The 26,926-nt window shown below is 42.5% G+C and overlaps 1 protein-coding gene across 3 annotated transcripts in view; it reads left to right on the top strand.

Moving 5' to 3' along the window:
- Positions 1 to 26,926, top strand: part of D2HGDH (D-2-hydroxyglutarate dehydrogenase) — an 821,087-nt gene that overhangs the window by 465,457 nt on the left and 328,704 nt on the right. For all 3 annotated transcript variants that reach the window (XM_086943998.1, XM_086943999.1, XM_086944000.1), the window contains one exon: positions 16,782 to 16,925. In XM_086943998.1, the coding sequence (XP_086800124.1) occupies positions 16,782 to 16,925 (144 nt within the window). The remainder of the gene's footprint in view (positions 1 to 16,781; positions 16,926 to 26,926) is intronic.

The following is a 26,926-nucleotide window of genomic DNA, read 5'->3' as shown; positions in this document are numbered from 1 at the left end:
GAGTGAGGGTGAGTGAGGGTGAGGGGTTGAGGGTGAGTGAGGGTGAGGCTGAGGTGTTGAGGGTGAGGGTGAGTGAGGGTGAGTGAGGGGTTGAGGGTGAGGGGTTGAGGGTGAGTGAGGGTGAGTGAGGGTGAGTGAGGGTGAGTGAGGGTGAGTGAGGGTGAGTGAGGGTGAGGGGGTGAGGGGTTGAGGGTGAGTGAGGGTGAGGTTTGAGGGGGAGTGTTCGAGGTTGAGGGTGAGGGGGTGAGGGGTTGAGGGTGAGTGAGGGTGAGGTGTTGAGGGTGAGTGAGGGTGAGTTTTTGAGGGTGGGTGAGGGTGAGGCTGAGGGGTTGAGGGTGAGTGAGGGTGATTGAGGGGTTGGGGTTGAGGGTGAGTGAGGGTGAGTGAGGGTGAGTGAGGGTGAGTGAGGGTGAGTGAGGGTGAGTGAGGGTGAGTGAGTGAGGGTGAGTGAGTGAGGGTGAGTGAGGGTGAGTGAGGGTGAGTGAGTGAGGGTGAGTGAGGGTGAGTGAGGGTGAGTGAGGGTGAGTGAGGGTGAGTGAGGGTGAGTGAGGGTGAGTGAGTGAGGGTGAGTGAGTGAGGGTGAGTGAGGGTGAGTGAGTGAGGGTGAGTGAGTGAGGGTGAGTGAGGGTGAGTGAGGGTGAGTGAGTGAGGGTGAGTGAGGGTGAGTGAGGGTGAGTGAGGGTGAGTGAGGGTGAGTGAGGGTGAGTGAGGGTGAGTGAGTGAGGGTGAGGGGGTGAGGGGTTGGGGGTGGGTGAGGGTGAGGGGTTGAGGGTGAGTGAGGGTGAGGTGTGCAGTTGTTTTCAGCACTTTAACAGACACCGCATCAAAAAAGGGTAGACTTTTAACAGAGAGGCTAACTGGTACCAAATTTACCTCATTTTGATGTAAACGATACGTAGATAAAACCAAGCATTCCTGTTCAAATGATTCCAAATAGTTGCCCTCCGACGCAGAAGCATGTAAGGCAGTAGATGAATGACAGGTGGGATGAACCAGAGGAGGACTCTTGAGCTGGGGTGGGGGAGAGGGTGGAACATGGGACAATGACTGTCAGAGGCTAAGCCTGAAATCTAGAGAGGAGTTGGGAAAACGTGTTTTGTGAACAAAGTGCATGGATTAGCATTTATGGCCAGAAGTAGTGATCACATAATGCTCCACTTGAACGAAAGGCTGCCCTGGTAATCGGCAGCAGCTATGGCCTATAATACACTGGCAACTCTACCTTTAAGAGCACAAGATACAAAGCATTCGCTAAGCTAATAGGTCTAACCTTGGAGACCAATTGGCTTTGTCAATGGATTTTAGCCAGGCTGAACGGCACCATGAAATGTGCAGCATGGCTAAATAAAAAAAAATACCTTGATGTGACCAGTTGCTGTGCCCGCACACTTGCATGCCTACAAAATGACGCAGATAGTTTCAGGTTTTTTTTTCCGTTGTTCTTTTTATTACTGATCCGAGCTGGATCAACAAGTTAAAAGAAAATACGTATGCAAGTGTTTTGTGATTTTTTGAAGTGCAGGTGGCGGGAGCTGGTGTGGCAACACAGAGTGCAGGTGAGGGGAAGCAATGGGGGGTGGGCAAGAGAAGCAACAAGTGACAACAAAGGAGGGCAAGGTGGGGAAGCAACATGAAGGGCCGGGTGACAAACACAGAAAGCCGTGGTGGGAAAGAGAAGCAGGGGGCAAGTAAGCAATGTGGAGTAGATGGGGGAGAAGCACACGAGCAAAAGCTCAACGGGGAGGACACAAGAGTGTGTGCAAAAACATGGAGGCGGGGCAGGGAGAAGCACACAGGTAACAGATAACTACAAAGACTGCAGAGGGATAGAGGTACATGACGGAGACAGGTGGAAAACACGTACACTCTCATGGAGTGCTCAACCAAAAAGAAAAAAATAGTGCTTGAAAAGCAATTGGGGTGGGGGCAAAAAATCCAATCAAAAGAGATGGTAAAGAGACTTGGCTTCATGAGAGGGACAAAGACACAAATGACAAGCTGGGACACAAAGACGCTGAAAAACGAGGGTGACAGGAATGCCAACAAGTGGTAACCAACGGGCAGGCTTCAATCCGATATGTATTTTCATAGCAAACCAACAATAAGTCTTTTGCAACCAGAAAGCTACGATGTCTGGCAGGCACGACCAAAAACCGGAATATGATTGGAAAAAAAATAAAATAAATAAGTCTGTAACAAATGCAATACCGGTTGCTCATTTGCAACGGGCCATGGGGAAACTGGTCGGGTTTCGACATTCAAGGTGCTTAGGAAAAGAGCAGCCAGGGAACATAGAACCATCTCAATTCTTTCGCGCTCACAAACAGGCAGAGAAACACACGCAGAACCGGAGCTTGGCCCGTCTCAGCATTTATCACACAACTGCAGCAAACGGTATCAACTTCTTGTCATAGACGGAATAACAGAGAGTTACCAGAAGCCAGAAGGTACACATGATTGGTGGAAATGTTGGAGCCCGTTTCGGCCGCCGTCCTCGGATGGAGTACCGCGAGCTAGTGGGATCTCCGTCTGTCCTTCTCCAAATAGACACGGAAGCGGAGAAGGACACAGAGAGAAGGCAGGTGGTGACGGAGGAAAGCGCCAGGGTGGACAAGAGGAATGGAACGAGATGGGGCACACGGAAGAGGAGAGGGAGAAGATTAGCAGGAAAAAGAAAGGGGCAGAGTATTAAACACTGAAAGTAGCAAGAGAAAGAGGAAGGAAGGGCAAAGAAAACAAGTAGTGAGGGGGCGGAGCTGGGGGAGGGTGCGAGAGAGTAGGCAAGGCTAGCGGCAGGCAGGGGAGGAGAGGAGGAGGGGGGAGGTGGGGGAGGGCGGGTTTGGAATGACGAGCTCGCGAGGCGGTGTTGGCGGGGAGGGGGCGGAGCGGGGGAGAGGGTGTGTGTGAAACGAGACGGAGGGGAGAGAGGGGAGGGGGAGGAGAAAGAGAAATGCGACACGGCGGGAGGGGGCGGAGCGGGGGAGAGGGTGTGTGTGTGTTGTTAGGAGACGGACGTGCACGCGCACGCGCTTTTAAGGTCAATGCGCATGCGCATAAGCTCAATGCGCATGCGCATTGACCTTAAAAGTCACGGGCACTGCAAGGAATCGCCACGATTCCTTGCAAGTTAGAAAAGAGTCGATGAGCCCCTATAGTCTCGCTTGCTCGATGCGCATGCGCATCGACAGGCGAGACCTAAAAATGATGGGCTTATGAGGCGGTATTACCGCTCTATTAACAGCTCAAATCAACAGAAAAACCTTTCAAACGCGGGCCCTTAGTTGTGAAATAGCCAAGAAGTCAGAGACGTTGCTGGCCTGTCTTGGCCGGGTCGTCTTCTACTTTGTATGCTTAATATATGGAGCCATACATCAATACATCATGCTTTTACGGACAAATATTCTTAGTAATCCGTACTTACCCCTGGCTGTTTATGCAGATGAAGTATTCATATTTTTTTTTTGTAAAATTCAGTATTAATATTTTCACATTGTGCTGATCCTATAATTGGAATTGTAAAAAAAAAAAAACAACCATAGATTTTTTAATCTATTTCGGGCTACAAATTAAATGCTCACAAAACTCAATTCATTCTGGCTTGTGGAGCCACTAGCTGCGACTCCCGAGTGACATCCAGAACCAAGTACTTATTCTTGCTCCGACTACCAAACTGTGATATGTATATAAATGTATTTCTTAATTACGACACTTTAGGGCACCATTGGACAGTTGGGTGCATCTGTCTGTTTCCTTAATTGGCTAAATGAATCTAATTAAGATCAGTATTCTGCCCAAACTTCTGTATTTTTTCCATGCGCTACCCTTATACATCCCCTACAAATACTTTAAGCAACTAGATTCTATTGTAACTAAATTCAATTGGAAGGGGAAGAAAGAGAGAGATCCCTGAAATTTCTAAAACTCTTAATAATTAAGGGCGGTGGTCTCTTCTGCATTGGCACCTCTGTTATAGGGCTAATCAGATCTGAATGCTATATGATTTCTATCCAGATAATTGGCTTTTTGCGATCTCAGCTATGAAAAATCTCTGCATCATTAGGAGTATATTTAACAGAGAGAGATTTTTGAAGAAAGGTATAATAAAGACTACTGTAGCCCTTGTAAATATTTGGCCAGTGTTAGGAGGTTTCTGGGAATTTCGCCACTTCATGCGCATACTCTTCTTTTGAACAATCCCAAATTACCCAATGCTTCACTTCTTCATATTTTGGTACCTCGAGCCTGGCGAATGTCAAGTAGCTAAGTGATTTGGTAGATTATTTTGGGGTTAAGCCTTTCTTAGATTTACAGGTGAAATTTTCTCTACTTCGCAATGATTTTTCCAAATACTTACGAAGTCGAGCCTCTTTATGGAGTAGAACCAGTAGTGTCACAACTCCACTAACTCAGAATTCGCAGAAATGATATTTGGTAATCGCCCATCTAATATTTCTGATAGCTATAGATGCTTAACTCAATACTCTCAAAGCGATTTAGGACTATGGGCCGACAGGTAGTCCGTTAGTGTTGACGAGCTGGTTAAGGAGCAAGAGCTGTATAGTATCCTTGCACTTTTCTCTAGGTTGATTACTTCCACTAGGCTGCATGGTCAGGTTTACCGCACTCTCTTTGATTTTTATATCATACCCTTCTAAACTTTCCAAGTGGTATAACGGACTCTATATTTGCACATGCTGCTTACTGGCAGTGGCATATAACATTCTTATGCTTGTTACATGCTTCAAAATTATGCCATTTTGGTTTTCTGTCCTTATGCAGATAACAACTGTGCAACCTATTAGGTCCACAATTACTCCAAAAATGCTGCTACTAGGCTACGAGGTTACAGACCTGGTCTTTCATGCATTAACCATTGCTAGACAGATGATTGCTAGGAAAAGGAAGTCTGACTCTTCGCCCAAGTATGAGGAATGGTGGAAGGAAATTATGTCAGCATACAAATTGGAACTCCAAATAGCTAAATTTACAGGATCAACTGCTAAATTCCATCCTATATTGGGGGACTATGAGAGAGTATCTGGCATCTAGCTTTATGTGATGAATTTATACTCGGACAATGCATTTGCTAATGGTATTTGTATTGATTTATATAATGAATTTATGTTGTCTTGATGTATTCAATATGCTGTTTTTTAGGTCGAGCCTAGCGCAGCACGCATGCGCTGCTCTAGGACAAGGCCTCTTGGAATCACTTTAGACTTTCTGCAAAGTCGTGCATGTGGTGTTCGATTTTCCGCACATGCTATCGGCCTTTGCGTGTGGCTTTCAAAAATGAAAGCACGCAATTATCCAAAAGCGGGTGCATTTACTACCTTTACTGAAAATGTTTACTCCCACAGCGTTTAGCTGTCGGGAGCGAGCAGCACCGTGCAGCGTGCCATCTGTTGTGGATCTTGTTTCATTTCAAGACCTTGCAGCTTTTCTTACATGGCACGTCCCCGGCACGTCCCCTCCACCCTGGCCAAGGGAGAGACTGCACCGCCACAAGAGTGCGCACTTCTTTTCCAGCACTCGCATTCATGACAATAAAATACTAACAAGGAGCGTCCCCTCCACCCCGGCCAAGGGACAGACCCCCCCGCCACAAGAGTGCACGCTTCGTTTTCCAGCACTCGCATTTCATGTATGTCAGCACTCTCTTCCGCACTGTTATCTTTGTATTAGTATGTTATTCTCAAGACATTTGCTGTACTCTGTAGTTGGCCTCTATAGTCGCCTCTTTTTCGGTACCATCTTAAAAATATAACGCACCTTTAATCATTAACGTTTGTTCATCAGCACGGTGCACGCTTCCTTTCACACCTCTGCGCAGCTGTGCTATGTGCTACCCTTGCTGGGGGCTTTATTTGAGCCGGTGTCTGCTGGTGCACACAGTGCACTTAATTATCAGCACTTGCTTTTTGTGCGTGCTTGCTGCCACTGGCTGCTAAACAAGGCCTCTGCTTAGCTGTGGTGCGTGCTACCTTTCACATCCCTGCACAGTGTACAGCTGTGGCGCGTGCTTCCTTTTCCCCCATTGCACAGTACACAGCTTAAAAACTGACTGCGCCTTTCAACCTTCAGGTTTTTTCAGCACCGTGGTGCAACCTTCCTTTCACACCTCTGAGCAGCTGTGATGCGTGCTACCTTTGACATCTCTGCACAGTGCACAGCTGTGATGCGTGCTTCCTTCCCCCCCATTGCACAGTACACAGCTTAAAAATGGACCGCACCTTTTAACATTCGTGTTTTTTCATCACTGTGGTGCATGCTTCCTTTCACATCTCTGCGCAGCTGTGGTGGGTGCTACCTTTGACATCTCTGCACAGTGCACAGCTGTGGTGAGTGCTTCCTTTAACCCCACTGCACAGTAGTGGGCGTGCTTTCTTTCACAACACATGAGGGAAAAACAGGATGCTGACCCTACAATTACTTTCTTCAGGCTCTTAAATTCGAGCGACAAATCAGGCTTATTTCCAGATTTTTTTTACAAAAGAAACGGGCGACGTAGGGTGTACCTTGGTGCACTCTGAGGGATAGTGTGGTCAAAATATCTTTTTTGTTGCACTCCTACCAGCTACTAGGGTACCGTCCAACCCTAAACTATCCTAATATATACTCTAAGAATGAGCTGGGAGTACAAAATTCTTTAAGGGTGAGACAGTACAAATATTTAATCACAATTGGTCACAGAAAAATCCATAATTGTCAAGCAACAGTTAATCAAGGAAACAAAAATAATTCATATTTTCTTGGTATATTTCTCTTTAAACTCCCAACAGCCGACGCGTTTCGTCCTGGAGATAGGACGTCATCAGGGCTGTGAATGTAAACATAAAATGCATATGTATAAGTGACACATTCCTTTATATGAAAAACAAAAAGAATTTATACATTTGTTATTTCAACACCGTACCATCTGGTGCCAATAAGGTAATAATATTGACACGGAAATATTATAGTATTCCCTTACAAACCCATGGGATTTAACAGGATTTTTTACATGCAAAACCTGTCTATACATTTCTTTAATTGCATAGGTTAAACAAACCGGGATAATATAGGCAACCTGTTCAAAATTCAACTAAAGTGGCATATATGATGCCATGTAAGAGATGTTGACTAGTAACCCAAATTTGGGGCTCACCTTGAATTATTGTTAGTGCAATGCTTCCAGTATCTGCAAGGTATTCAACGCTTTAGGTGTAGGAGACTCCAAGTTCAATCATATATCTTCATTAATCTAAAAGTGTAATGCCATTTCTTAGTATTTCAATCCAAAAAATTCAATCAAAAAGACGTGTACCAAATTCCTCGCTCCTAATACCTGCCACAGCATGTTTCATCAAGGAAAGTGCTGGATATGTGTGAACCATATTTACTCCAATATCTGTTAATCTGTTCCTAAACATACATAAGGATTCAAGTAAAACCATGAACGTTGTTTCTGTAATTACTACCAGTACTATGACAGTTTGTTAAATCAAGGAAAGTGCTGGGTGTATTAAAACCCTACATATTCCCATTTCTGTTGTTCTGTTACATGACAACTACAAGAGCACAAATGAGCCATAGCCAGTTTTTTATTATTCCTGCAAATACCTCTCAATTTCTAAATTAATTACCCACAACAATATACCTGTGAGTCAGTGAGCTGATATTGTCCACTCCAAATCTGCCCCTCCGTTCAACTTCTCTATTCTTCCAATGAACTTCTCCAATTATTTCTTCTATTATAATTTAAACAATACACACTGTAAACTCCTTACTTATTCGTTTATACCAAGGCAAATGCCTTAAGTAGACCTTCTATATGTAAAGGCAACATTACTCACCCAAATATCTAGAAAACTCCTGCCTTCAAAATGCCTGTTTCTGACCTCATCTTTTTCCTGCACGAGTCATAGTCTATAGGGATAAAAAAGACAAGAGCGCCACCCTATTAATCTACTTAGACTTAACTCAGTCTAAGAAAATCTGTGCTTTAGTTATAATTAACTCACCGTGAAAATAGAAGCCTCGCTTCTCTCCAATCGCCCGGGTACGATAAATCCCGATAGCGATCTCACCATAGTTTCAGTGCAATATAAGTAGCCCCGTGTCCAATCACAGTGCGCAAAAAATTTCCAGGGCAAAGTTAAATAAGTTGCACCTGTGTGCTCGGACCTGTTTCCAATCCGGTCCGACATCCGTATCATATCCGGTTTTGGTTCCTAGGACATCCGCTTCCGCCTGTGTCTCCCAACACAGTTCTCATTGCGGTCCGACTGATAAATAACATCCGATCCTATGCCTACGTACTTCCGTTTACGGTCCGCTGTAAGGACCGTGTCAATATAGCAGACCTGATATTAGTAAACAACGACGGTATTCTCTGTTCCCATTTGTGAGCCCTTGGCTGATAGGCCCTGCTCCCGTTACCATTCGAGTGTATCTTTCTCTTCCCCACAAAGTAAACAACGGCAACTATTAACCGAATCTAACCATTAATCACATAATGATACGTATTGTGTTTCTCCAGTGATCATGAGTTACATTTTACAATATCGGAGGAATCTCGTAACCTTACGATAATGGTTCGGATTAAAGCGGGTCCCAAGAACCAATGAAACCCCGTTAGAATCTTTGAATATAATCCGGTTGCCTAGTATTTATCCCGATGTGTGTACAAAAATATTCTGCATATTAATGATACATTTTAGAATTTCTATAACCAGTATTGCATTTTACCTTAATAGAATGAAAGTTACATGTTTAAATAAGGTTTGGATTTCACGGGTCCAAAAATTAGTAATAATACTTAAATATGTTTTATCTATATATCCGCTTGCCTGATATTTATCTCAATAAATGTTCAAAATATGTTTCATATTAACTCTGAAGAAATGTTTAGGCTTTCACCAGTATTAACAGAGGAACTGAAATAAATACCATGAACTATTTAGACATAATATAGAATCTTAACAAATAACCAGTTAATGGCCTGGATGTTACATTTGTAGGCCTATATGTTACATATTAGAATCATACATTATCACAGGAAATGATGTAACTCTGAATCAATATTGAGACCATATTTCATAGTTCGACATTTGATAATCCATCGTGCCTCTGTCTGGCGAATTTGTAGCTCCCAATCCCCACCTCTGACATGTTGTGTTATCTTCTGAATCCAATGGAATTTGAAATTTTTATTGGAACTATGTTCCTTTTCCATGTGTACAAATAGTGGGGATTTTACGTCACCATTTATGATTGCCCGCCTGTGTTCATGAATCCTAGTTTTTAGGGCTCTCTTTGTGCTTCCAATATATACTTTAGTGCAATTGCATATGATGGCATAAACCACCCCTGTGCTATTACAATTTATAAATTCATTGATCCAAAATTGTCTATTGCTATTATACTTAAAGGTTTTGGTTTTGTTCATGCCATGTGCGCATATTATGCACGTACCACAAATATAAAAGCCTTTTGGTTGTGGTGGCAACCAGTCTTGTGTCCTTAAGATCATCGGACGAATATAATTTGTCGAGATCTTGTCCCTGATTGTTGGGCATTTTTTGAAAATTAATCGTGGCTTGTCGTCTAATTCAGTCGCCAAACCTGGCACACCTTTCAGTAATGCCCAATTTCTGCCCAAAGCATGTCTAATTTTATCTTTTTGTATACAATATGTGGTTACAAAGGCAGATCTCTGTTTAGTCACTTGTTTCTTATTGGGAATTAGAGAAGTTTCTCTGTTGATTTTTAACACCTTATCTCTGGCCCGTGTTAAATCCTTTTTAGCAAAGCCTCTCCTACCCAGTCTTTCTTGCAGTTTATCCAGTTCCCTGGTGTAATCTTCCTCACGACTACAATTCCTTCTCACCCGAACCATTTCACCATAAGGTATGCCTGAGATGACAGCTTGGGGGTGAAAACTGTCTGCCCGTAGGATAGAGTTGGTGGCAGTCTCTTTTCTGAACAATTTACTTTTTATGTGAACTCCTTCTACCATAAGTGTCACATCTAAGTATTCTATACTTGATGAGCTCTGATTCATCGTCAGTCTTACATTAAAATTATTATCATTAAAATAATTCAGATAGTCTCTCAGCTCATCGGAAGTGCCTCTCCATATTAGTAAAATGTCATCGATGAATCTGGCCCAAAATACCACCAGGTCCATCCACTTGCTTGCTCTGCGACTCCAGGCATGCTCCCTCTCATACCAACCCATGAATAGGTTGGCATAAGAGGAAGCAAACCTAGAACCCATCGCCGTGCCCCTGATTTGATGAAACCATTCATCTTCAAATAAAAAATAGTTATTAGTCAAAATTAATAGGCTCATTTCTATCAACATGCTGGAGTGGTGCCTTAGACTCGCACTTCTACTGCTGAGGAAATGTTCCAACGCTTCTATTAGTTTGTCTGTGTGAATGCAAGTATATAGGCCAACCACGTCTAACGTGGCCAGAATCATACCCTCTTCCCACTTGAAATCATTTAATTTATTTAGAATGTCGGTAGTGTCTCTCACATAAGAGGGTAAATTCACTACCAAAGGTTTCAGGAAACCCTCTACGAATTCTGAAGGATGTTCTGTAGCACTGCCAATGCTAGAGACTATAGGCCTTCCCGGGGGGTTCTCCCTGCATTCATGAATTTTAGGTAATGTGTATAGAAAAGGGAAGGTAGGGTGAGTAACATTTAAATACTTGTGCTCCAACGCATCTATCAGTCCCTCTTCCTTCCAAACATAAAGGTGTTCTGATATAATCTTTGTGACTTCTTTCATTGGATTGCCTCTTATTTTTTAGTAACAATGAATGTCACTCAATTGATTACGTATTTCAGATACATAATTTGATTTATTCATGACGACAATATTTCCACCCTTGTCGGCTTCCCTAATTATAATTAGGGCTCCCGGTTTTCCGTTTAAACGGATTTTTACATATAAATACAGACGGAAAATTATTTTTCCGTTGTCTGTATTTATATGTAAAAATGGGAAAATACTAGTAAATTTTACCGCGCTGCTGGGCTTAAGCCCAGAGTTGCTACGCCCCTGTTCCTTTTCTTGCTGCCCCAGCCCTTCTTTTGAATTTGTCATCTCCAGGGCTCCGCTGCTCGAGTGAGCTCTGCGCCAGCCCGTCGCTATTTCTCAAGTTAAGTGTATTTCTGTGGCCTCAGGGGAGATTAATGATGGCCTCACAGCGACCCAGGACACTACACCTTGAATGCCGCTCCGGATAATGTCTGTCCCGCTGCAGCCTCGGACTCTGGCTCCGGCCCCCCACCCCGTATGAACCAGCAGCACCAGGGGGTTAGTATTGTTTTTTTGTTTGTTTAGAACAGCAATTAACGTTCAGTGAAGTGACTAATTAGGAGAACTGCAGCTCAGGGATTGTACATTGTTTTGCGAGCTGTGCTTTAAAATAGTCCAGATGACACATGTATTAATTGTGTTAATGTGGCACTTAAAATAACGCTCAGTGCACATCCTGCCTGTTTTGGTCACCATTACTACCTAATCATTAAAGTGCATGGCTATTAATGCTTCCTCAGACACCAGGCGTCCAGAGTTCGTGAAACGAACAGGGCCTCGTTGCCAAGGAAATACCAGATAGCAGGATTAAGAAATGACAACTCCATGACCTTTAATTCACCAGAGTGAACTAATGATCCAATGTTTCTGAGGGAAGGTGCTGGTTGATAGCTTTTGTTCTGTTCGTTAAAAGTCCAGAGGCCTTGTTTGTTGGTATACTGGCTGTGCAATACACCTGTAAACCGACACTTTGTGTGGGATATCGTCTCACCAAAAAGGGGCTTAAAAGCTCGAAATTACATCAGTAAATTGTAAGCAACATTGAACGCTGGTTGCCACGGGCAGTACTTTTGTCTTTTTTCATGTCAGACAATTTGCCCACAGAAGAAAGGAATGCATGGGCACCACCAGTCATAGGTGTTCGAAAGGCAAAGGGTAGCCATAGCTAGATGGTTGCAGTGCAAGCTTCAGTAACACAGACACAACAAATGCAGTAGCGCTTTTAAGCCTCAAACCCCCCAAATAATTACCTCTTTCATTTAATCACATGGTAAATTATATTCACTGTTTGAAGCCATGTCTGAAGTGTTGTATAAATGAATGAATAGTTGAATGGTCAGTCGATCCCTGGTGAATACACAGTTGACAAACCCTCAGCTCGTGTCCGTGTACAAGCAGTTGCACATGTGTTTTTTGGGACTGAAATAAGTGTGGAAAAATACTAGCTATAGCGTCGATTTTACTTGTCGCAAAAATAAATGTGGATAAATACAGAAAAAATGCCCAAAAAATAAATATGGATAAATACAGACGGAAATGGCAAAAAAATAAATACCATAAAACCGGGAGCCCTAATTATAATTGATGTATCATTCTTGAGGTCTGATAGGACTGTTCTTTCCAACTGGGACAGGTTGTCTTTGTTGTTACCTTTTTGGAACGGTTTGTCTTCTAATCTATGAAACTCTTCTAGAGTTCTTTCCATAAATAAATCAATAGCTGCAAACTGGCTGCCATGGGGAATAAACTTGGATTTACAAAGTAACCCACTCGTACAATGATAGTCCGTTTCTATATTACAGAGACTAGCTACATCATCCAAATTCAAATCCAATTCACCTGATAAAGTCTTCAATAAATGAATATTCCGTAATTCTGCTGTAGTCATTTCTGAATTTTTATTAAGTATTTTCCTCTGTGTATTTGCATCCAAAAGTGAAAAGAAACTTTTAAGTTTTAAATTTCTACAAAACTTAAACAAATCAATTTCAAGATTAGTTTAATCACAATTACTGACAGGACAGTACTTCAAGCCTTTTCTTAATACAGATACTTCATGTTCATTCAAGTGTCTATCTGACGGATTGATGACTTCTAATTCTCCCCTGGTAGCCTGGTCTGAGTCTAATTCTTGGGTCTGTTTTGACTCCTGGTACCTATCCTGGTATTTGTGGGATTTCCTCCTCCCCCGTCTGATGCTCCTGTAAATAAAAACGTAATGTCTATATGTACATGTACATATAGACATTAAGTTTTTATTTCTTTTGTACCTAATTTGCAGACTTCAAGAGATAAAGCCCTGATGAGAACTCGCCAAATGAATTAGCGAGTTTGAAACGCGTCAGCAATAAAGGAGGCAATTGATTCTTAATAGGAAGGAACAAACCAAATGATTGGACTGACTAGAATTTTGATTAACTCACATAGTCTGAGACTTATTCTTTTCACAGAATTTTTTGTCATTCACTTTGTTTCTACCTCCTTTTGAAAGCGACTTTATCCTTTACAAACATTGTGGAAATATGATTTGTTGAATCACAATGCGAAGTTTTTGAATTTGCTGCATAGCAATGGTGCAATATGTATATATGTGTATATAACGAATTGTTGTGTTAATGTCTTAATTGTAAATGTTAATGTGGTATCTTTTTCATACAATTGGATTTGTTTGATAAAATAACAAAGTAAAGAGAAAGTAAAAGGTATAAATAAACGATACCGTACAAATCTGGAAATAAGCCTGATTTGTCGCTCGAATTTAAGAGCCTGAAGAAAGTAATTATAGGGCCAGCACCCTGTTTTTCCCTCAAGTATTATATGGTCCAGCTGACCCTACGTCCCAGGACCTATCTCCCCATCTCTACAAAATTCTTTCACAACACTGCACAGTGCAGATATGTGTTGTGTGCCTCCTTTCACCCCAGTGCACAGCTGTTGTGCGTGCTTCCTTTCACCTTAATGCACATTGCACAGCTGTGGTGCGTGTTTCCTTTCACCCCACTACACAGTGCACAGCTGTGGTGCATGTTTCCTTCACCCCTCTGCACTTGCCCCCTCCATCACACCCATGTGATTCTCTCGTTTTCAGATTAATAAACACATTTCACACACAGATGCCCAGGTTTCCGAAGCATCACTAAGCAGCACCTCTGCATCACTCAGCACCACCGAAGCACTAGCACAGCACCACCTAAGCACCTTATCACCACATAACAATATTAGCATCAACACAGTAACACCTCCTCATCAGTGCACCACCACCACCAGTGCAGAAACAAGTCACCATCAGCACAGCACTACCCCAGATGCACTGCAGCAACACCTCCTTATCAACACAGCACCATCTCAGCATTAGCACAGCACCGCTGCCACATCAGTACACCACCATCAGTGCAGCACCAGCACAGCACCTGCACAGCCCCACACCAGCAGCAATTCAGAACCAACGCAACAACACTTCAGCATCAATACGGCAACACCGCAACACAGAACAAAAACACTTTGCACCACATAAGCACCAGTTCAGCTACACAACATCGGCATAACTCATCCACACAACATCACTCAGCCCCACCTCAGCATCACTTAGTACCACCTACGTATCATTCAGTATCACAGAAGCATCACCTCGGAACAAGCGCACCACCACTTCAGCATCACCTCAATATCATTCCGGATCACCTGAGCATCACCTCCGCCACTACTCACAACCACCTCAGCATCACTCCACACCACTTCAGTTTGGCATAAAAATTTGACATCTATTAATTCTCCACAAATAACTCTCCACTTCTCCTATCTAATTGAAATACTATTTCACAACATCCACCCTCCCGTTGTTTATATCCCACACCTAACAATAACAACTATAATAAAAGTTAATTACAACAAGAAGGAAAAACTGACAGCATTGCATAAACAAATAAACTAGAACACATTTGTTGTATTAATTTTGGTTTTTAGTACAATACTTCAGTTGTATATAATATTTTTTCGGTTAGAAATAAGGTGACAAGGTGACAGAAATAGTTATAAAACTTTTTTTATTATAACTAATACATTTTCAACCTGCTGCACAACATTCACAATACTCTATAAGACATAAAAAATGTTAACAAAGCCATTAGCTCTGTCTAAACACTTATAAAGCCCCAAAGGCGAGGCCGATTGGTTATGCCAATGCTTGTTGATCTACTGCATTCACTCGCAATAAAACATTTTAAAATAAAAAACTGAAAAAACAGGGTCTGATGGCTCAGTGGACTAATATATTGACTGCAGAAATGCGTCTTAGACCTCATGGTTACTGGTCCGACTACCTGTGAGTCCACATAGTCTTTCATCCTTCTTAGGCCAGTAAAATGAGTACTTTTGAAATGTATAAGAATACATTTACGATAATCAGTGTAGTGCACCTTTTCTATTGTCTTCTTAATGGTTTATGAAGTACCACTAGCAAAGGCAATAGGTCTGGTGCTAACATGTGCAAACAGGAATGCATGTTAAAGGTAGCATTGTTGGCTTTTCCAGAGGTATTTCACAAACCATAAAACTATAATAGCGAATCTAGGTCACACACATTGTATCTTTATTTTAACATAATGTGTATTTGTAATGCTAATGTTCACAGCTCGGGGCTTCCTCGTTCTGAATAACCAATATGTATTGCTGTCTAACAAATCTTTTTTACCTCAGAAGAACAAATACTGAGTAGACCAGCTAAGATTGACTTTGACTTTAAGATTGACTTTGACCTAGGGCGGGCATCTTAGAATTATTTTGCCTAAAGTATAACAAGAACCCTTCAAAGATGGCTGCAGTGTGCTTTTTGGCACCTGCCATCTTAGAATGTTGTTGCCCTACTTTATCATTCCTTACTCAAAAGGCTGATACTTTCAGAACATGTTGCCCATCAAGGGTTACCTACATAAGACTGAGACTCAGGCCTCATCCCTTCTCATGACTTCTTTCTTATCTCAGGTTCCTCCAGTTCTCAATTGACTTGCCCTCACCTTAACAGTCGCACCAACGTTACAATTATAACCAAACATAATAGCCATATCAATTGAGTGCACGTACACCCTAAGGCGGTGATCTTGTGGCTCTTTTGACAGATAGCAGATATGCACTACACTAATCAATGGTATTCATTTTATCAACCTTGTAAGAAGGAAAAGCTGAGGGAACTTGCTGAGATTCAAAACATATGACTGTGGGATTAGACGTACATCCCTGTTGTGAATGGAGTATTCCACTGAACCACCAAGACCCCCAGGTGCTTTAGCTCTGACTGGCTTGCAACATTCTGCACAGAAGCACACATAACATCTGTCATACAGAGACATGAACCTAGGCTACCAAACTGAATCACCGCCTAGTGTATGAGCAACACTTCTGCTGAACAGTCACTGATATGTAAGCACTAGATATGTCAACGTCATATACATTCATAGACTTCCTCAGGCTGTGATTTTAGCATTAGCAGCATTCCTATCTCATCTAATGACTGAGAATATAAGTGCTGAGACAGATGAAGTGAAAACAAATAATGAAATCTCCTGTACGAGCTTATTGAACAGAGGCGTAGTGCATTAACCTGAATATACTTGTCTGTTGTTTAAAGACTTGTCATTTGTAAGCCTAACATAATCTCCCTACTTGCTCTGTCCATCTAAGCAAATGAATGTGTCTTGGTGTATATGGCCTTCCTTGTTATGTCTATTTTGCTTTTCTTCTATCACCATTTTTCTCTCTGCCCCTTTGCTCTTTCCATTTCTAATTTTTCACATTCCTGTTCTTTCCTCTTTCTGTATCTGTTCCCCCTTCCTCTCAGTTTGGTTGTGTTGCATCTTTGTATTGTTTCAAAAATAGGCATGCACCTCCCTAAAAGATGGCTTCAAGAATGAGGATATGCTTCGGCAGTTGACATGTTGATTATAATATTATCTCTTTATTTTGTTGACAGGTTGTGAGACCTTCCAACAGGTTCTTGAAACCTTCAGCCTCTGTAAGGATTCGCTGGGTGAGATCCTGTCTGCTTTTGAGTTCCTCGATAGTGATTGCATGAAGCTCGTGCAGAAGTACTTGCATCATACTAACCCAATAACAGGTAACAACTGTGAGTATATGGATAGAGCATAACTCTACAGAGCCTGAGACCAGAGCAACGTTTGACTAATGCGGTCTCAAAAGCTGTATGCAGGGCTATTTCAGAGAAAAACTAAAACACCTCATTGTCCCATCACACAACAGCTAGATGTTGACAATATGGAATATACTTGAAGGATGGATTGGGCACAATGTCCCGCACTTACAAAATGTGGAGACCAAGCTACAGCTGCAAAAATCAAATTGCTGCTTAAGTCAGATTGCAAACATCATATTCCAGACTTTCACAATTTTGAATGCCAACATATTCACCTCTTATTAGGTTGAATGATTTGGCCTCTTCTTCATGCAAACCTTGAACTTCCCATGATGTGTAATTTTGTTAAGCTTTATTTAAGCTTTATGTAATAGAACAGAAGGACACCAGCTTCAGCAATACAGCATGCAATCAGATTGATAAAAAAGGCCAGGCACCTGTCCTCCCATTTTTACTCAGTGGCGTTTTCCCCACTACTCAGCATATATTCAAATATCATCTTATCTTTCTGTACAAATTTAAGAGAATGACACTTGCTTTCTTGAGCAAACAGGTACAGAAACCTGTATATCTTTGTAATTAATTGTCATTTAGTTGTAATTTCGAGGAGTATCATCAGAAAGCTAGGGGACTCCAACATCCTCTTCTACTCGTTTTTTGGACTCCCCTCTACTTTCATATGTTATTGAAAAGCTTCATCTGCCAGTCAGTCAGTCAAATACACTTTTCGTTAAAATCATAAAAGGCATGAAAATTACAAGCATGCATAAAAACAAACAATTCATATATTTACAAAATAGTGCAAAACCCTTGTAGATAGAAGCCATGCATTTAGTCAGGAATGAGGTGACGTAAGAAATACGATTGATTAAGATAGAGCATTTGGTGGCACAGTTTTTATCTTAATTCTACATGCCGCCGCTAAAAAACTGGCCACGCAATAGATATTGCGGGTATTACTCAACAACTGCAGATAAATAAGTGCGGGCCTGACTTGGCGAAAGCCGGCCTCTCGCAGAATTGGAAACAAATATTTTTTTCTTATGTCCGTGTATAACCCACAAAACATAATAAAATGCATTGTATCTTGTTGAGAGAAGTTGTCGCAGCTACAGGGTGGGCCATGTTCTGGTTTGGCCCATGGTTGGTAGTTACCCAAGGTAAAATGGATCAAATAAAATCTGAATTTGGACAATAAAAATCTATGAAAGGGTTTGGTTACAATACTAAGGTATGGCTCAAGAGAAGTGGAAATTGTTAACATGAGGTGCAATCTAACTGTAGGTTTCACCAATTCCTGCTCCTCACGAGCCAGTCTTGCCCTATCTAAAAAATGAATTTTGATCCAGTTAACATCCTCCCTCCTAATACTAGATGGTAACAGAAAGAGCTCCGGGCGACCCAACTGCGTAAAGGCATTTCTCAAATAATCAAGCCAAGGTATATTTTTGGCGTAATCCAGCGCCATTACATCAGTCAGGATAGCATGGTATATCTTTGTAATTATTTGTCATTTCATCATCATCATCAAACTATATTTCGGTTTTTATAAACCATAAAAGTACACAATAAAAGTACATCACAATACAGTTTTAAAATCAACGTCACAGCAAGTTAAAAAAAAAATTGATAACTGGACCCAATATCATGGATGGGGGAGAGCTTTACACAATTCATCAGAAGTTTTTAAAATCATATTAAAAAGAATAAAATATTTACAGCAATAAAATGTAAGTTAAAGGGGATATACAAAATATTTAGTTCATACATACCAATAAGATTAAGGCTGTTAATATTCAATCGACATATAATAAATCTGCATATTATTCCAGTACCTGCTTGCATTATGTTCTAATAGAGTTACAATTTCAAACCATTTTTGTTTCTATAGAACATAACACACATAAGAAATCTGGAGACCCAAAAGACTATCAATGGTGCAGTATCTGATAGGAAAATTCGTTCTGCCTGTCTAAAGTGCCTTAGTTTGAGGGTATTACATAGGGGTTTAATCCATCTTTCCCTCGGAGATTTATACGCCGGGCAGAAAAATAAAATGTGTATAACATTTTCCTTAACCAATATAACGTTTTTACAAAAACTGCATTTATCTGAGTCTTTATCATGAGTCTTATTGCCCCATTTAGATTTTTTTATCGTTGGTCTGAAGGACCCCATACCTAAATTTAAGATATAGTGACTTTGCCACCGAGGGATAAACCTCGTCTAAAAAAGTTTCACATTTGGGGACGTCTTTGAACTGGAGGAACCTTGTGGTTAGAGATCCTAAACTGGCATCCTGTAGTAAAGCATCGCGTTGGTAATCCCAAATAGACCCTTTACTATTTTACTACAAGATTTCGTTAACTCCTCTGGTTTTTCCCAGTAAGTTGATAGTCCTATTTTTTTAAACCAGGTGGCAATGTTTTAAACCAGGGAATATCCTTTGTGATACCGAAGGGCATTACCACCAGAAGTCCAAGTTTGTAATGGATAAGCTCTTCCGTGGTCTAGATTCTTATCCAGTACATAAGGGGACGTAGCGCAGCTAGGCTATCAATGCGCTTTAGATTAATATCCAAAAAAATAGGTACCAGTGGGGTTCTTGTTGGCAAGGATAATAGACTTCGTACAAAATTATTTTCACCCACTTCGAAGTTGTGTTTACAATGCGGCCCCCAAAGTTCTTCCCCATAGAGGGCTGCAGATTGTGCCTTGCATTTATAAACCTCGTTGGCAGGTGATACAGCCTTCGAGATGCTCCCTCTGTCTTTCTTTAATATAGGCATAGAGTTTTGGAGCAAGATTAATTTAGTTTTTTCTAATTGGGGTTTCCACAACATTTTAGAATCTAGCGTGATACCTAAATAGTTAAAACTATTCACGTACTCCAATCTTTCTCCTTGGAGTTCCAGCTTTTTTTTTAACGTTTTCCTTGGATTAATGGACATATATTTTGTTTTACTCGGGTTAATCTCAAGTCTCTTTTTAATGCAGTATAGGTGGAAAGTATTTATCAAATTTTGGAGCCCACCAGGAGTTTGAGAAATTAGAATAGTGTCGTCTGCAAAAAGTAGAACAGGAATTGCCTCCTCCCCTAGCTTGGGAGGATCGCTCTTACTTCCTTCAAGGAAGGAGGGGATGTCATTTACGTAAAGGGAGAACAAGGTTGGTGCAAGCATGCAACCTAACCTTGTCGCACCCCACGCTTCACTGGGATTTCTCTAGTGAGTTCTCCTCGAGGCCCCCACCTTACTCTTGCAAAGTTATTTTCATGTAATCTTATTATTTGTACTAGTAGTTCGATGGGCATTCCAAGGTTTCTCAAGTGGATCCAGGGACTGCTTCTAGGAATAAATCGAAAGCAGCTCTTAGGTCCACGAATGCTACTTACAGTGTGCTATGTCTAACCATAATATATTTCCAACACAGGCACAAAAAACTAAAGATCTGGTCGATCATACTAATCTTTTTTCTGAACCCTGCTTGGTATTTTGTTAGCAAGTCCACTTCTTCGACAAAAGACGCAGCAATATATGTCTAGCGAATATTTTCTGTGGAATGTCTATAAGACTGATCAGACGATAATTTGCCGGATCCAGTCTATTCCCCTTTTTAAAAATTGTGACAATCTCCGCTCCCCGTCATGTTTTCGTTATTGGGTCAAAGCTTGCTATAGGGTTACATAAATCATTCATATAAGGAACCCAGGTTGACAAATCGTGTTTTAGGAGGTCACTAAGGGCCCGATGTAGGTAATATTTTTTTACCACTTCTTAAATACCGAATGATACCGAATCGGTATTTAAGAAGTGGTAAAATAGAGGGGGGGGGGATGTAGGTAATTCAGACTCGGTAAATACCGAATCGTTAAGATTCGGTATTTACCGATTCTGTAAATACCGAATCGGTAATGCCCATTGATTCCTATGGGCATTGAAGCCCATAGGAATCAATGGGCATTACCGAATCGGTATTTACCGATTCGGTAAATACCGATTTCAGCAAGGGTGCAGGGGGTGTCACTTTGACACCCTCTAGCACCCCAATTCCGGACTTGTGTGCCATGTGGCACACATACATGCCCTAAGGGCATGTCTGTATGTCACATTGCATAGGTGTGCATGCACAGATGTGCATGCACACCTGATTTCGGTATTTTACCACCCAATAGGATTGGGTGGTAAAATACCGATTCTGTAGGGCCTGTGGCACTCTTAGGAGTGCCACCTACATGTGGATTCACCGAATCGGTAAATATACCGAATCGGTATTTTACCGATTCTGTAAATTTACAGATTTGGTAAATTTACAGAATCGGTAAAACATAGGCCCTCTACATCTGAAAACCCATTTACCGGCCGGTAAATGGCCACCTACATCGGGCGCCAGGTATTTTATCTATTCCCGGAGCTTTCCCAGATTTTAGTGTTCCAAAAACATAGTTTCTTTCTTTCAATGTGAAATGTAAATTAGCTGCCTTCGCTGACTCAATCATTTCTCCCGTCAATTCTAAATTTTCAGAATTAGATTCCTTTTTTGATTCAGAGTAGAGCATGGAGAAATGATTGACCCAGGTATCCTCCTCCAGAAATAAATCTCTCTGTTTGCTACCAGCCCTGTTACCTTTTGTCATTAAATTCCAAAAACCTGCTTGGTCCTTTGTTTTGGCTGCTCTGATAAGACCTTCCCATATATCCTCATCCCAAGCTTTTTTGGCAACATCTAGTATTTGGTTGTATGACCGTCTTAGAATCCTTGTTTTGAGTAAATCCTTTCTTTTTATTGCTGCTATTAACTCCGACTTTGCTATGCGACAGTCCTTAGAGAACCAGGGTTTACCATGACTGGCTCTTTCAGTTATCTTTCCCCTCTTACTATTTGTTGTTTTACTTAATATAGGACAGAGAGCATCTACCAACCTGCCATGTAGGTCAGTCATTGTAATTGGTGCTACGTTGCTCTCAATATACGTAGACAGAGTCTCTATAAAAACTAAATAAATATTAGTCAATAACCTTTTATCCCCCAAAATATTGGGCCATTTTATAGCACGGTCACTCCTGGTTAACATTATTTGGTCATCTAGGGTACCATGGTTAGCTTTTGCAGAGATCACTATAGAAAAGAGTTCTGGAGAAGCCCTCAGGCTCAGGGGTAGATGATCGCTCTCTGTTCTAGGAATCATATTAAGGTCACGCAGGAAGCACCAACAATTTAGTGACACCATTATATAATCTATGTGACTTTGCGAATTCATTCTGCAGAACGTGTGGACTTTAGGTCTGTCGGAAGGGAGGCGACTGTTACAGGATCTAAGATTATGAGCCAGGGTTAGGCCTAAGAGCTGAATCACAGCTGCGGTACACTTGGCCACTTTTTCACTAGCCAGGGATGGAATGTTGTATGCTTGATCTTGTAACTCCATCAAATCCCCAAAACCATGGACCGGCTCAAAGTTACAGTTAAAATCTCCGGCAATGAATACCCTTGGGCTATGGCCTAGTGTATCTAGAGCACAGTCAAGTTGGTTAATAACATTCGATTCAGCCTGTGAAGGCGATGGTCTGTTATAAACATTAAAAAGATATGTAGTTTTGTTATCTTTGTCCCTGAACCTTAAACCCAGTATGTCTTGGGAGTTGATTTCTAGGGAAGTAATCTCGATTTGCAAAGACACACAAACCCAAATGATAGGTCCTCCAGAGGGTCTTCCTTTTGCTGAACGTGTTGCCCCCACCCATGGGTACGTTTTGTATCCTACCCTGTGGTGACTTTCTAACATCCAGGTCTCCTGCAGGAGTATGATATTGTACGTTTCGATGAATGAGTGCCATATAGTATCCACCAAATTTCTATTTAGCCCTGCGATATTCCAAGAGACGATAGATAGGTCTGAGCAATTATTGAGCTTTCTATCGCAGCAAGATCGATTCCTCAGAGTTTCCTCAATCGAATTTACCTTTGTAACTTGTCCTATAACAGGTAGGATACCGGGAGAAATTATTTGGTTCACCGCCATACGCCTGTCCTTATTGATGTTGTTTACCTCTCCTGTGCAACTAGATGTCTCTATCACATTATACCCTTTAACTCTCCCCTCTGGGCTGAGGCTGGGAGAGGCTCGTACTCCCCCATGAACTTGTCACTCCCAGTTGTTGGTCAATCTACCCCCTCCAACCCCATGAAAGAGGAAAATCTGTTGGAAGTGGGGATGTTGAACATAGGTGGCATAGTGGGACGGGAGGTCTGATTTCCATATCTCCATGGGTTACCCACTAGAGTTATCGGGTAAAAGTAACTAAAGGTTCTTGCGGTTATACCTCCCTCGTAGCCCTCACAGTACCACTCACGAATGTGATTTGTCACTCTGCGATCCCGGAAATTTACTATCATTATATCTCCAGTGACGTCCTTTGGTCTCCTTCCTACCCATCCCGTCCTTATAACATTTATGATTTCACCATCCAGGTGTGGAGGTAGTGGTCTATTTACTCTTAGCCAGTGCATGGCTTTATTCTTGAGGGTCTGGTAGCTCTCAAATTTCCCTACTGGTAGTGGAGGCACCCCAGTTAGTACAATTACAAGGGGTTCTGCCTCTGGTGATAGATCAATGCAAATAACGGGCCCCATTGTCTGCTTGTCCTTATTGGGAGACCTCTGCTTTTTATCCTCACTTTCTATATCATTTATGTTAGGAGGCCTATTTTCTGCTATTTCCTTTGGTCTAGTAATTTCCCGCACCGTGTTCGAATTCTGCATGCTGGATGTATTGTCTTGGTCGTTTAGGTTTGGCTTACTACTAGTTTTACTAATGGGTAGAGAGGATGCCATTCTTACCTCTGGGACAATCGTGGGGAGTTGCCTAGATAACAACTCTTTGAGGGAGTTAGAGTTGGCAATTCGAATGTCGGTGATGGACCCCATTTGCTCATTAATACGCTTGATTCTCTCCACTATAGGTAACAACATAGATTTGAACAGATGTTCAATGTTACTCATTAATCTTTGCTCAAGGATTATTATCAGATTCTCTTGATCATTCCCACTTGAAGCTGAGCCTATGCTTTTCTTTGGAGTGTTGGTGGGCTTACAAATTTTGGCTCTGCTTCCCCTATGCTTCACACCCCCCTCTTTCTTTTTTTGGAAGTGCCCACTCCTGAATGTTTATCGTTTGAGGATTTCTTGGAAGTGACATTTCTTGGGGATTCTAACAATGGATCTTCTGATAACGTTTCCAGTAGCGAATCTAAGGTAGTGTCAGAGATAATTGGGTCCCTGTGGATCGCTAGTCGGACTGGGGAATCTTGTAACAGCAGTGGGATGTCTGTATCTATCAATTGATTTTTGTTATTGGTAATATGTGTTGGGGTTTTTGCTAGATGTAAATCCCCCAGGGACGAACGTTTATTTTGCCATTCAGTAGATATTAGTCTCTCAGTTAAAACTATTTCTTTTTCCAGTACTGAGACTGCCCTAGTAATAAAGGCGTCCAGTGTCCCTCTAACAGACCCTCCTATTGATGATTTCCGACCCAGACTCGGGATGTTATTCATATTTTGTGCACTATATGTAACACAATTAACAATACAAGTAAAATAAAACCAATTAGTGCACAAAACCTTACTAGAAGGTCCAAGAGATCGGTGAGTCAAAGGGGCTGGCCCTGCCCGGCCCCGTACGGTCACGGACAGCCACAGACGGCCCGCCCTCTGCCCAGGCTCAGCCCGGCGAGCCCGCGCGCGTCCCACGAGGCGGGAGAAGGTGCGTCTTTTTGAAGCGCTTCCGGGCGCGTATGTGGGCGTGGAGTTAATGAGGGCTCCTGGGGCTAGCAGTTCGTGGCCTCCCCCACTCTGCGGCCGCGCCCGATGACCAACGGCGCTGGCAGCGGGGGAAGGCGTCAGGAGGGCAAGAGTCCAACAGGTGTGAGCCCCGAGCTCTGCGAGGTGCAGCCAGGTACGGTGTTGCAGTTTTTCAAAAAGGAACCCGCTCGACCGGAGAAGGTGCGTCTTTTTGAAGCGCCTCCGGGCGCGTATGTGGGCGTGGAGTTAATGAGGGCTCCTAGGGCTAGTAGTTCGTGGCCTCCCCCACTCTGCGGCCGCGCCCGATGACCAGCGGCGCCGGCGGCAGGGGGAAGCGTCAGGAGGGCAAGAGTCGAACAGGTGTGAGCCCCGAGCTCTGCGAGGTGCAGCCAGGTACGGTGTTGCAGTTTTTCAAAAAGGAACCCGCTCGACCGGAGAAGGTGCGTCTTTTTGTAGCGCCTCCGGGCGCGTATGTGGGCATGGAGTTAATGAGGGCTCCTGGGGCTAGTAGTTCGTGGCCTCCCCCACTCTGCGGCCGCGCCCGATGACCAACGGCGCCGGCGGCGGGGGGAAGCGTCAGGAGGGCAAGAGTCCAACAGGTGTGAGCCTCGAGCTCTGCGAGGTGCAGCTAGGTACGGTGTTGCAGTTTTTCAAAAAGGAATTTGTCATTTAGTTGTAATTTGAGGAGTATCATCAGAAAGCTAGGGGACTCCAACATCCTCTTCTACTCGTTTTTTGGACTCCCCTCTACTTTCATATGTTATTGAAAAGCTTCCTCTGCCAGTCTGTTGTTTGTCCTTGTACATACCATCAGTAGTTATTCTGCAGATTCCCATTCCTGGACATCTCTGAGCCAACGCCACCTGCAGATGCATCCAGTGGATCACTATCCTCCTTTCTGTTAGTTTCACATGCTGTAGCACAAACGTACATCTTATTTTGCCTCTCTTCAGTTGCATTATTAAGTCTTTCAGGCAATGTCTTTGGTATCAGTGTCACTAAATGGTACATTAGTATATTCCAACATTGTCTTTCACTATCCAGTATGATTGTCCTGTAAACAATACAAAACGCAAACACCTAACATCCCCTTTGACTTCAGTCATCAAGAATACTAAAACCATATAGGGCACCCAGATTCCGAAAGTCCTTTGTGACGCGTGAAAATGGTGGGAATGCACTATACCAATGCTCATAACATAACTGTAGGAATCGGTTTTTATTATGGTAGTGAAAACAGTCTCATACCACCTTAAATAAATTCCAAACGCTCAAACGCTCCTCCATGAGAACATATTTCTCAAACCTAATTCAACAGGCGCAGAACTCGTCCAAAACCCTCTTCACGATTGTGAAGGATTTTGTTAACCCTTTGGCCGTCAAATCCCAATTCATTCCTACCCAAGATCTGTGCGACGGACTTTCTGACTTTTTTCAGGACAAAATTACTAAACTCGCCTCCTCTTTTGTCTCTGCCTCTCCTAACCCACTTCCAGATCCTTCTCACCCCACACACTGCTCTTTTAATTCCTTTAGCGAATTACCCTTTGACTCTGCCCTATCACTACTTCATCAAGTCAAGTCTGGCTCACCCTTAGACCCAGTACCTGCTAAAGTGATGGGCAATCTTGCCTCTGTCTTAATTTATCCCCTCCTCTCCATCTGGAACTCCTCCCTGACCCAGGGTCATTTTCCTTCGGTTTGGAAACAGGCTAGGCTACTCCCCATCCTCAAGAAACGCAACGCTGATCCCTCTCTATTCTGCAGTTACCGACCCATCTCGCTCCTGCCTAAGCCCGCTAAGGTGCTGGAGAAAGTGGTTCAGAAACAACTGGCCCAGTTTTTGGAAACAAACAAACTATTACACGATTCTCAATCCGGCTTTCGAACCGGTTACAGCACCGAGACAGCGTTGCTGGAAGTTTCCGAGACAATCAGGGAATCAGTGGATAGGGGTGAGGAGGCCATGTTGGTCCTCCTCGACCTATCCACTGCATTTGACACGGTTTCCCATGTCATTCTTATATCTCGACTACAACAGCTGGGGATCGATGGTACGGCCCTAGCATGGATCAAATCCTTTCTGTCCGGACGGACCCAAAGGGTATTGTTACATCCATTTTAATCCGAAGACAAACCCCTCTTGTGTGGTGTGCCCCAGGG

This window comes from Lissotriton vulgaris, chromosome 11 (assembly GCF_964263255.1).
Source record: "Lissotriton vulgaris chromosome 11, aLisVul1.2, whole genome shotgun sequence".
In the NCBI taxonomy this organism is placed as follows: Eukaryota; Metazoa; Chordata; class Amphibia; order Caudata; family Salamandridae; genus Lissotriton; species Lissotriton vulgaris.
The sequence above is the reverse complement of the archived record's forward strand: the minus strand, read 5'-3'. Positions and strand labels throughout refer to the sequence as shown.